This window comes from Solea senegalensis, linkage group LG11, assembly GCF_019176455.1.
Source record: "Solea senegalensis isolate Sse05_10M linkage group LG11, IFAPA_SoseM_1, whole genome shotgun sequence".
NCBI lineage: Eukaryota > Metazoa > Chordata > Actinopteri > Pleuronectiformes > Soleidae > Solea > Solea senegalensis.
The window spans coordinates 16,447,970-16,460,165 of NC_058031.1; the positions used below are offsets into that span (position 1 = coordinate 16,447,970).

General features: G+C 40.1%; 1 protein-coding gene across 1 annotated transcript in view; it reads right to left on the reverse strand.

The window, feature by feature from the left end:
* Window positions 1-12,196, reverse strand: part of nphp4 (nephronophthisis 4) — a 137,825-nt gene that overhangs the window by 32,502 nt on the left and 93,127 nt on the right. Inside the window, exons 16-18 of the mRNA XM_044037700.1 lie at window positions 9,827-10,014; window positions 2,184-2,344; window positions 1,453-1,624 (exon numbers count right to left, since the gene is read on the reverse strand). Coding sequence (XP_043893635.1) covers window positions 1,453-1,624; window positions 2,184-2,344; window positions 9,827-10,014 — 521 coding nt within the window. The remainder of the gene's footprint in view (window positions 1-1,452; window positions 1,625-2,183; window positions 2,345-9,826; window positions 10,015-12,196) is intronic.

Here is a 12,196-nt window from a genome sequence, read left to right on the forward strand (position 1 = left end):
GTATTGTTTCAACAGTTGATTAATGGTGAAGAATCATCAGCTGCCATCGTGCCACAGGGGCACACTCGGCCCAAATTGAATGAGAAGAGGAGAAGAGAAAAGCTTCTCAGATGTGAGATGGAGTGGAACTATCACATTAAGTCATTTAACGTTGGCTGTGTGTTTTCTTCGGAAGCCTGCACACCTCCAGAAAATGGGTACTTTCAACAACAGCAGTAGCAGCAGCAGCAGCCCTGGGGATTCAGTGTCATTTCCCAACTACACTTCAGTAAGAGTAAACAGACAAACATTGCTCCATAATCTGAGGCTCCACATGGAATATAACCTGAATATAAAACACTCTTGTAAATATTTCAGAGGAGATTTTGGTGATTTGAAACCAGATCTTCTTTTGAAAGCTAGAACAAATACAACTTCTTGTTTCCCGGGCTTTCCTCACATATACCTTTATGCTCTGGGAACAAAACTGACAGCTGTACACAACAGACCTGATCTAATACATTCACTCTAAACACTTCCCAGTGTCCCAGTAGGCGCATTGCTAGATTTAGCATATGATTTCTGAGCGTCTCCATAACTGTACTGTCTGCAATAACGGGTCTTTCCTGTCAAACATTTCATGGAATGCTCAGACAAGTGCACAAACCATACAGCACCTTATGCTCAAATAAACTGTCTTTTCAATTACTTGCCATCAATGAGGGAAGGAGGGTGATGATGACTATTTCCTGTGCCAATCTCAGCTGACATAGGGCAATAGGGTCACACTGCCAGTCCATCACAGGGCCACATAGAGACAAACAACCATTCACTCTCACACCTACGGTCAATTTAGAGTGTCCAATTGACCTAATCCACATATTGCATGTTTTTGGACTGTGGGAGGAAACCGAACATGCAGAAAACCCACTCACACAGGGAGAACATGCACACAAACATGCGCACAAAGTGCAAGGTAAATGAAAAGATCATGGTTTTCGCCAGCTGTGGTTGTCTGCTGCGTCCCTAAAAACACCTGGAAAGTCTCATAGCACCATAAAACTCTTGAACTGTGGTCAGCTGTTGTCTCACTTTGTTACACACCATTTCCTCCTCCTCCTCCTCTGCTCGCTGAGAAGTTTGCCCCACATAATTTAGTTTAGTATGTCAAAAATGTTAAAATTTGCTCAATACACAAACATAATTGAGAACGCTTGAGAACATTCTGTTTGCGGGGTAAATCATTTAACAGCCAAGACACAAGATTTGACATCATTGTGTCAAATCTAAGGAGGCTGCCTGCTTGATTCATCTGTCCAACAATACTTGTTAATGCTATTAATAATGCCAAAGGACAATTCTTGAGATTTTAATTTGATCCCACAACAGTATTCCTAATTTTTTTTGCTGTTTCATGCTGATGTAATATTAAAGTTTCACTATTCAGAGTGAAAAAATGAATCCCATACTCACCGATGTTGCCTGTGCGTATGTGCAGTCGGCCCCTGATGATGGTGTGGATGCTCATGGGGCTGAAAGCTGCGGTTTGGCTCATTAGTGGGGTGTCCTCTCCCACATAATCAGTGGTCAGCACCTCAACCTCATGAATCGCCTGCACTGCTGATTTACCTTGACGCAACATATACTGTGGAAGCAAGAAAAAAAAACAGCATGAGGAAGGCACACGCGATGTGTTTATTCCCAAGGCTGCATGTAAATCCAAAAGTAGCATTCAAGACGAGCAGAAAAATAAAACAATATGACAGAGTAACGAGAAACGCACAGCACACCTCAACACGAAGAGAGAGAATTTGTCTTTTTCATAAATGGAAGAGGCCAAGTTCAACACAGCTCTGCAACCTCTTGCTCTTCTGCTGCACTTAGGGAACCTATTACAGTCGCATGTTTTTGAGAACACATGGTTTGTGCAATGAGATCTCTTTGTATGTGACGCTGTATTTTAGTGGCAAAGCCAGGTTCACTCCACTGAAAAAAATCAGGTTGCATGAATCCATCGTGACGAAAGCACGTCACGAGTGTACAATGCATGTGTAAACAGAGTCTGTTCCCGGTTTTTGAATGCTTAATAATCTGGAAGTTCAATTCTGCTGAACTGCAGTTTATGTGGAGGCTAACACTCCAACGGCTACTCATCGTTTTCAACTCGATTCGGGAAAAACCTTCAATGGAATCGAGTCGTTCACCTTGAGCTCGATGGCAGTAGATCCTATGAGGAGCAGTGAGTCGCTGTCCCAGATGTCGATGTGCATGGTGTGAAGAGCCAGGTAGCGAAGGAACCAGCACTTCTCCCCCGGTTTCAGGAAACCATCATCTACTCTGAACTGCAGCTGCAGACCTGGAGAGCCTATTCAAAAAAAACAGACTAAAAGCATGAAGTATACACTGATTATATAAAAGGCAATTTTGAATTCTACAGACTCAAAGCACAAAAGTGTTACTACCAAAAGGCTAATGGACTGTAATGTACAGTATATAACCCCATTAAAAGCCTGAACATGGGGACACTCATGGCTGAACACATTCTACATCAAATGTTACAAATGTATAGGTTTCCTGTTTGAGGTTTTCTTGTTTAGCAAAGCAGATTTAAAAAAAAAATAATAATAATGATGATATGTAAAATCATAAATATTATTTATATCCCTGTATATCCCTCTCTTCTGGCTATCGCTGTCTTCTTTGCCTTCAAAGAAATATTGCTGTATTTGTTGCCATGTTACTGGCACCAACTGTCAGTCAGAAGTACAGCATTAGACAGTTGGCAGGAAAATGCGAGGCAGTTGCTTTGCCTACTTTATTGGTGTGTGTGCATAGGATATAAACAAGTTCCATTCTTAAAACACTATATGGCATCTCTGTTATTATTTATGATTTTTCTAAAATGATGTGTTTGTTTGAAAGCTAATTTAAGTGTATTTAAGTCTGTGAAAAGAGAAAAATAATATCTCTTCTCACTTTGTCATCCTGCAGGAAACTGTGTTACTTAACTGCCAGTGACAAGTTGAGTGATTAAAAAAGTCACAAAGTGTTAAAAATGAGGTTGAAATCATATACACACATTAGTGGGGACCAAAGTAGGCGAAGGTGGCTATTTGTGAGTGTTTGTATTGAACATTAAAGCAAAAGCACAAACATGTAGAGAAGTCACACAGAGCTGGTTTAGCTACAGTCCTGCCTCCCTCTCTCTTTCTCCCTCTTTAGCGCTCTATCAGCGGTTCCTGCAGCCTCACAGCAGGAGTCTGCTCTTCTTTGTGTTCTTCTCTACCTCTTTTCCTCATCTTTAGGAATTTTAAATAAAGTGGCAGTAGTTTTTCTGTGTGTGTGTGTTTTTTGTATCCTTTATTTATCCAGGAAGGTCCCATTGAGATACAAGATCTCTTCTTCCAGGGTGTCCTGGTCAAGCTAGCAGCACAAATTGTACAAATAGTTTAGGAGACAAACCAATTTCAGATATAAAAACTCACAACAGAATATAAAAGTTAAAAGGAACAATAAAAGAGAGACATGATAAAAGTAAAGTACAAAAGTCTAGGCTAAATGTGAAACAACAACATGTTTCTTTAATGACGGCCCATAAAACGCCTTTGAAAGTGTTTAAAGAAGGCAGTGTCTGGAGTGAAATTCTGTTTGGCAGCTCATTTCCATGTCCACGGTGCATAGAAGGAGAAAACAGTTTTACTGAGTTCATTCTAGGAACCTTTAGGAAAAGTCGAGTGTAGATCTGGTGCTGTAGTAGCTGATGCTGGGAGGCTAGAAATATACTGTCGCTACGTAGGTAGTTTATCTTCAGTGGTGCTCAGGAGCTTTGAACTACAAATAATTTCAGCCAGCATTTACACCTCTCAGTGTACAGCCTGCCTCAAAGAATTAAACGAAGTTGCAAGTAAACCGTTGGTGCTTTTAAATCCTTCCAGCATTTGAGGAGGAGTTACGCTAACTATGGCTCTGGTGCACGATTGATCCATACGCCTAATAAATCCTGAAAACAGAAGCCTGGATAGGAACGTTTTACTCCACAGTTGTCATGTTTACTATATATCTAACATACATCATGTGTAAAGAGTGGGATCTCTGCATTTATCCAACACTATAATCAAAGCAGTCTAAAGACAGAATACATGTTAAAGTTTAGGATGTAAATCTATTCGATTTCGGCTCCGCAAATGGACTCATCCTCGAACTTGAGGCACTATAAATGAAACATGGCCTCATGAATGATGCAGCTCAGCTGGTGAGTGAAAACACACCCAACACGCAGCAGGGGGTTAACGTTGCTGTGTGAGAGAGTGAGCGTGGTTTGTGGTTTTGGGCTGGTGTTCACAGACGCCACATGTTATCGACTTTGGTGAAATGGACTTGAAAGCTCTGAAATGCCAAACATTGAGCACTTTGAGCTTCACATTATTTTCAAAGGTGATAATGAACTTACAAGTACAGAACCTGTTTAGTTTGAACGTGTCACATCCGTTTTCTTCTAACGAGGTCAGAAAACATGCATTTGGGCCACAAGGAGACAAAAAAAAACCCTCAGAAATTGAATTAATCTCTGTGGGCTGCACTTCCTTAAATTCAGGTTTCAAAGAGTAAAATCCATCCATGTAGTGTCAATATTGGAAAGAAAAAGATGAATATACTGACTAGGGAAACCTTGAGTTTTGCATTATGTGGTAACAATAACAGTATATCAGATTTTAATCACAGACTTTTGGATGGAAACAGAAACTAAAGTAGCCTTGACACTTCTGTGCTGTTTCACAGTTTCTCTTCCTTGAACCGTCCTCTCTCTCCAACCATCCGACAACTCTCCACTTGGACCATTAATTATCCCAGCATGCTCTGGGGCTCGTGTGCTGTGGACGGGTGGCAAAGGGAGCACAGAGGGAGAACAAGAAAAATCAAGAGAGGAGCACGTGCTGTGTATGTATTTGAGGGAGACAGATGAGAGATTAGGCTCAAGGGTTGTACAAGGTTTGTGTTTGTGTGTGTGTCCTTGTATTTGTTAGCTCTTTAGGACCTTTCCAAGCATAAACACTGACCTTGTCAGGACCAGTAGTCGTCATGGAGACCGAAACCTGGTCGGAATGAGGCAGAATCTAATTTCTGAGGAACTGGCCAAATTGAGGGCTTGCATGTGAAATGTGCTCAGGTTAAGGTTAGTTTTGGTTAAGGTGAGGGATGATACGTTGTTTAGAGCTGTCCAAAATGAATGGAAGTCAGTGTAGTGTCCGGAGACAAATAGCTGCACAAGCCGTGCGTGTTTGTGTGCGCAACCAAATAAAAAAAATAAATAAATAAAGTGGATGGCCACATGTGTACACAGCAGGCCAGGCAGGCAGAACATCCTGCTGGGCATCACCAACAACCCTGTGAAGCCTACAGGCAAAGGAAATAATGAGGATGCACTGTGAACAGACAGATGTAGAGACTGATGCAAACCAGAACATCACAGTGGAATGAATGAAGTTACACTTACCACCATACATATATATATGAAACTGTGCTTTATACTAACACACACACACACATACACAAAGGCATTCTTCTTTTTTTTTCCATAGGCACATCTAAAACAATAATTTACAACATTGTTGGACAAATTCAATTTCCTTTATCTGAAGCAATGATTTGAGGGGCAAGAACTGCCTTATCGAGTCACGACACGTGCTTTTTAAGTGAGACTGCGCTTATCAGGGGAACAGAAACGAATCATCGCAGCGGATTTTTCATCAAATGCCCAAAATCAATAGGAAGGAGAGTGACGTCGCTGTTCCACAAAACAGTCAGAACACACACAAACGCTTGTTGCACACATTGCAAAATAGCTACAGCCATTTGGGGCAGAAGATTTTTGCCACAGATCCACTGCAGACACTTTACACGCAAACACTGAAGAAACAGGATAAAAAAAGCCATGAAGAGACCAACACTAAGACATTATCTGGAGATATAACCTCTTGAGCCTTGGTAGTTTTGTGTCTGTTTTGTATATAAAGTGCACAATGACCAACGGACATAATGCAGGTCTATAGTTTACCCTGTAAGAGCTACCACCTGTTGGGGCTTTGTCGTATTTAAACCTCAGATGAAATCACGGCACAAGAACACTCACATGTCAGGTCTTAATGTTGTAAAGCTGTGTAGTATTTTAATGTTATCGACTGGTCTCATATTTAATGTGTATTCAATATGTGTTGGGATTTAACGTTCTTATGTGTTTTTATTATTCTTGTTTCACATTATGTTGTGTTATGTGTGTAAATGTGTTTTTATTCAGCTGTTGACTTATTATTGGAGCAGTCACGAAGCTGTACACTGTCCCCGTCTACTAAACTAACTAATGAATGCATTAATTATTCACTTAATGCAAAATAACTGTTTAATAATAATATATCTTTTAGTGGAGGACTCACACAACCATGCAGTATTGAGATGACTTCTAATCAGGAAGTCAATACAAACAGTCGTGTGTGTGGGTGTGTCGGGCATGTATAGAATTATTATTACGAGAAAAATACTTGCTCAGAATAACTCAGCTAAAGTATTGATCCACAATCATAATTAGATAATTTGAACTCTCACCTTTCATCGCTGCTGAATACGTGTAATTATTATCTCCTACAGGTCAGACAATCAAAGTGCTTGTGCATAATTTTAAATGTTAGTAAAGCAAAATCGTTGTCATCGAGACAGAGCACTGACTAACTAACTAACTAGCATGAGGTTAATGTCAAACTGTGTGCTCATAGGTAAAAGTTTAAAGAGTAAAAGAAGCCGACTCTCTTTGTATTAGAAAATATAAACCTACTATCTAGCATTTAATATTCAGCACTGTCTCCCTACATGAACGGATGTTCATACGTGCAAATGCAAAGAATGAGGATGATGGACTGCCGGGGAGAATTATGTGTCATTGCTTGCTGAATGTGCAGTGCACAGGGTGTGACTCACACTGAAATCAGTTTTATGGTATATAATCTGTTTGAGGTTGTAGTTGAGGTTAACTTATGTTCACCGCCCGATATCCTGGCTCACTGCCAGCCACACAGCCTGTATTCCGAGGGGCAGTTTAGTCTGACATCCTAATGTTCCCGTCTAATATCTCCTTTGCCTTGGCTCGCCATGGAAACTACAGCTAATGAAAGCTTAGTGCGGTTTAGTCATCCAAACTTCATTGGCTCAAATTAAGATTATGACTTCATTGATGAAAGTTCAGTACAAGCACTCAAATAATGATGTCATTTCAGACATCTGCTTACGTGGGACCAGGCAATAAATGCTGCACTGGCAAATTTGAATGTTTCGGACACCAAATGAACCATTGCTGAATTACACCTCTTCTAAATTACGGCATCTGTCAGGTCAGTGATATAAAGTTTGCATTAATACGATGAAGTTTTCATTGTAAAACTTCCTGAGTGCACAGTTGATTTCCTGCCTGTGAAACAGGCACATCATCCAAAATGTATCTGAAGAGCGATCAGATCTCAGATGTTCCTCTTTTGCAGCCACATTGTGGCGTAAAATCTGATCAAATGTTGCTGTAAAACTGACTTGATAGTGAAGACCGAAACTAATTCTAATGAGTGCATGAAGAGACATGAAAGGGTCTGTCCACCCACAGCTTGAAGCAGGGTTTAGGAATCCACTCAGTAGGACACAGTCACAACGCTGAGAAAGTGTAGCAGCTTTGAAGCTCAAAGTCAGACTCTTTCAAATTCTGTCTATGTCTCTTACACACACACACACACCCACACCCACACCCACACCCACACCCACACACACACACACACATACACACACACTGACTGATGAGAGCAGTCAGTAGGTAATTGATCTTAGACAATATTTGAGTTATTCTTGTCCTTACAGATCACTTGAACCACAGCCAGCGTTCAGTGTTTTACATTTACATTAATTTGTCCAATAAGCGAGTGTAAGATAACTACAATAGTGTTATAGGAAAGGAAATTAAATTAACTATGTACAATATGGCAATATTTCTCACTGTATTATAACTGCAAATCATTTCAAGTGCTATAAATTAAATGTAAACTGTCTGCTCATATACTTGACGTCCTGTTCAAATCTATTAAAACTGATGTGAGGCAAATACAGTAGTTCCAGTGTTTTATGTGGGAGAGCTTAACGTGTACAAACAGTCCACGTATGATTGTGGAGTTGAAGTATGGTCTAAAGAGTTCATGTCCCTCAGTACAGGTTCTGACTCTGACTACGTGGAATAAATGAAAACACACGTGGGGTTTACAGTGAAGACAAACTACTCGCAAGGATTTCACAATCAACTGAATGTGTTTATGCTTCAGTGTTTGTCCATTATTGCAGTTTCCCTACCACAATAGCAGTGTTTACATCCACATACACACTGTATATTGAGCTTACATTGGGTAAAATCTTATTTAACTCTGGAGCTGGTTTGGTTCCCCCCGGCTCTCTCTCCCTCGCTCTTCAAATAAAGCTATAGTGACAAGTGTACTAAATTAAGCCAAGTTGCAGCTAATTGCTTGTGTGTTCAAAGTTTGACTTCCGAGAAGAAAAAGACAATTATTTTGTCTTCACTTTGAATTATGTCAACAGCATCTCTGTGAAGTCTTAAATGGAAGATGATACGAGTTTCCATGAGAAGTTAGTTGTTTAAACACAAATGTCACCTGCAAACTTTTCCTTTTATGTAAATAAAAAGAAATTAAGTTTCCATTTGTCTCCGCCCATATGCCTCTTCATCTTATATGACTACACTATATTGTATTACTACTAATATCTTATATAAAACAAAATTGGATTACGTTCCCATTTGTTTTGTCTAGATTTCCGTCCAGCCTTGTTTGTAATCCGATATATTTAACTTGAGACTTAATTTGGAGGACAATTACAGATCATTTCCACAAAATTGTGCTTGTCATGGTATTACAGAAGTAAAAACAAAAAAAGGAATTCATTCCATGGCACAATTTACCCTGAAGCCATTTACTGTAGTAGCATCATGTCATGTACTATCAAATTGCTCTTAGCAGCTCCAAACTGTATATTTGTATGCTTCACTGAAGTTACAGAAGCAGCAGAAACACTTACCTGGTTAAATAATAGGAGAGAGACAGAATATTGTCTACATTAGCATAAGGAGTTTCAGCAGTTGTCAGGAAGAAAGTGGTATAGGTCGTATCCTCATAATATAAGGAAGGATGTGTGTGTATGTAGGAGGGCCTTGTAAAAGTGCACCATGGGTAATATAGACTGAGAGCGATGCGGAGACAGGCAGAAGAAATATTGACGGAGGTAGACTGGAGTGTGTGTCTAGGGAATGGAGAATACGGGTAGGCTTAGGAATGGGGGAGGCGTTGTTTGTGTGTTCAATATCACGCTCTGTCAGAAGCTGTAATATCGCTTCCATTTCATTAGTTGCTACATGAATAGACTTGACATCAATCAGCACCCGCTTGCCTGACTGAGAGAGAAGTGCCTCTGCGTCATCGCGGAGCATCACGGAGCGAGTTTGAAGTTCGTAGGCACTGATTGAGCAACGTTAACCTGGAGAGCGTAAAAGTAAACATGGCTTGAACACTGTTTTGTAATGTATATAAAGTTGTGAGAGGGACATCAATGCCCCGATCTGTGAAACAATGAACTGACGGCACACTGTTGTTGCACGTATCGTTCATTATTAAACAACTTTCATGCGATACAAATATTACTGGAAGCCAGTGGCTAAATGAATCCCACAAATTATCTTTCATCCACCATAAACATTGACTTGGTTGATGGAGGGAGAAATAAAGAGTGTTATTGATTTGCAGCAGTGGATTCTTACCGGAATTGACAGTGCCATCTTTGTTGACCGAGGTGAGGACACAGGGAAGTGGACTGTTACTTTTGTGTGGGACTTTGTCACTGGTCAGAAGTTTGAGCTGCTGCGATGTCACTGGTGGGAAGCGATAGAACTGGAAGGTGAAGTGGATGTTGTCTGGCCAATCGGTACCGACACCCGCTCCAGGTATTCTGCCAAAAGACAGGGTCAATTATTATTCAGAAAATAATAAATAAACACAATTAATATAATTTAAGAATAATAATGCAATACCTACTTATGATATTATCAATTAAATGCTAACTGTGGCAAAATCTATAAGAAGAGTGATGCAGTATGTATATATTGGAAAGTTAGTGTTTAAAAATGCCATTAAAACCGGGGGTAAATCACAATTCATATAATGATTCACTGTATCGCAAACAATTAAAGGAAAGTAAAACAAAGAAAATCAAATATGCATTACATTCACGTCCAACCAGCGCGAGTAATTTGGCTTCACAGCTACTTAAGAGTGAAAATCCTTGAATCAAATTCTGCATTACAAATTAAAGGGATAAATCACAACATAAAATTGATAATAACTGGAATTGCTCAATTAGCAACTAAACTCCAACTTTGATACGGTGGATCACATGTAACACACACACACACACACGCACAAACCATCATACACATTGATGCCTGTGGATTAGGGATGACTCGATACCACTTTGTGGCCAATGTGATACCAATATCACAACCAAAACCAAAATGCTCCAACTATGTGGCAGACATTTACAGCCTCACAAACACTTTTGTGACAAGGTTTCAGACATCTCTCAGCACGTTGCCTGTGTTTGTAAGGCATCCCACATGGGGTTTATGGACTGTATCAGATTTGACTTTCTCATTTCTGAGATCTGATCTGAAGGGATTCTGGCTAGTACCAGACCAAGTGTCTTATCGGTTCATCCATATTGTGGATGTTTGATCTTAATGCCTCCTAGACTAACCTGAACCCTATTCTAACCATTTCTAAAATCTATTTCTCTCACAAAGCCATTACAGGTCGTAAGGACTGGCCAAAATGTCCTCACAGTGATGGTTTTGAGCCATCACATCCACACACACACTTGAAACTGGCCTTCAAACTGTCCCAGCAAACCTGTGAGCCATGAATTCACTGAATTAACCCTTTGACACCGAGCGTTTGTGCAAGCGCACTTTGCATTACTGCAATTACACGACGTTTTGCGCCATTGGAAAAAAAATTGCAACGGTGAGGGCAAAACGCCTTTACACAGTTTCCCTTTCTTGGCTTGTTTTTGGACATTGAGACGAAGACTCAAAAGAATGTTATTTTAAACAGATATTGAACATTATTCTGGAAAAATGGGCAAAAGAACTTACTCACAGGACATTTTCTGGCCCTTTTTATGGTTAAAGTAGGCAAAAAAACAAACCCAGATGGACATTTTGAGGCTTAGGTGTTAAAGAGTTAAGTTTGACTTGCAGGATTAGCGAATTTTGTGTTTGATCTTATGAATACAGTAAGCACAGCAATCAGCAAACAGGGAGAGCCGTGAGGCTCCCCATGACCATGGACAAGCCATCAGAGCTGGAGATTTCAAAGTTGATTCTAATAAGAGCGGTGTGTGTGTGTGTGTGTGTGTGTGTGTGAACCTCCCATTCAATCACACGTTATGAAATTCCACTGTTAAAGATGCTACCGCGATCCATCTTCACAGGGGAGCCCACATTAATATTCATTCTGTAAACAGACAAGATTGATAATTATGGCGCCCGAGTGAGAGCTAGAAATGACGCTGCCTATCCACAGGCTCCCTGCCTGCTTGAGTGCGACTGCTGCGACGGCCTAAACCTTGCCAGCCATACCTGTTTGTCATAATTATGAGGCAACCTCAACCACACACTACAGCCAGCCACAAAATATACACTGAATGTATCACTGTGTAGTTTCAGGTTACACTCGTGATTGCCTTCAGGTGACTGTTACAAAGAAGCAGAGCAATCAAATAAGAACTCATATTACTGGGACAAAAAATAATAATCTAAGTAAAATCCCAGGCTTTCTCATATAAAAATATCTATTTTGTTTGACTGTTTCCATTGTTGGTAATACAACAGTGTTGTACCCAGAGGCTTCAAATATGTGTTGCTGTAAACTTATAATACAACTATGCTTCTTACGCCAAACTCGCCCCCAGAAAAGGAGATTTCATTGCACTGAAATAAAGAAGACAGTGATAATATGTTCAAGAGAAACATACCGTTACAAACACTCACAGCAGTACGGCAGGTTCAGGAATGATGGAATGAACGAGGGAGCATGAACTATGATGGAAGATTTCATCAGCATTTTATGTAATC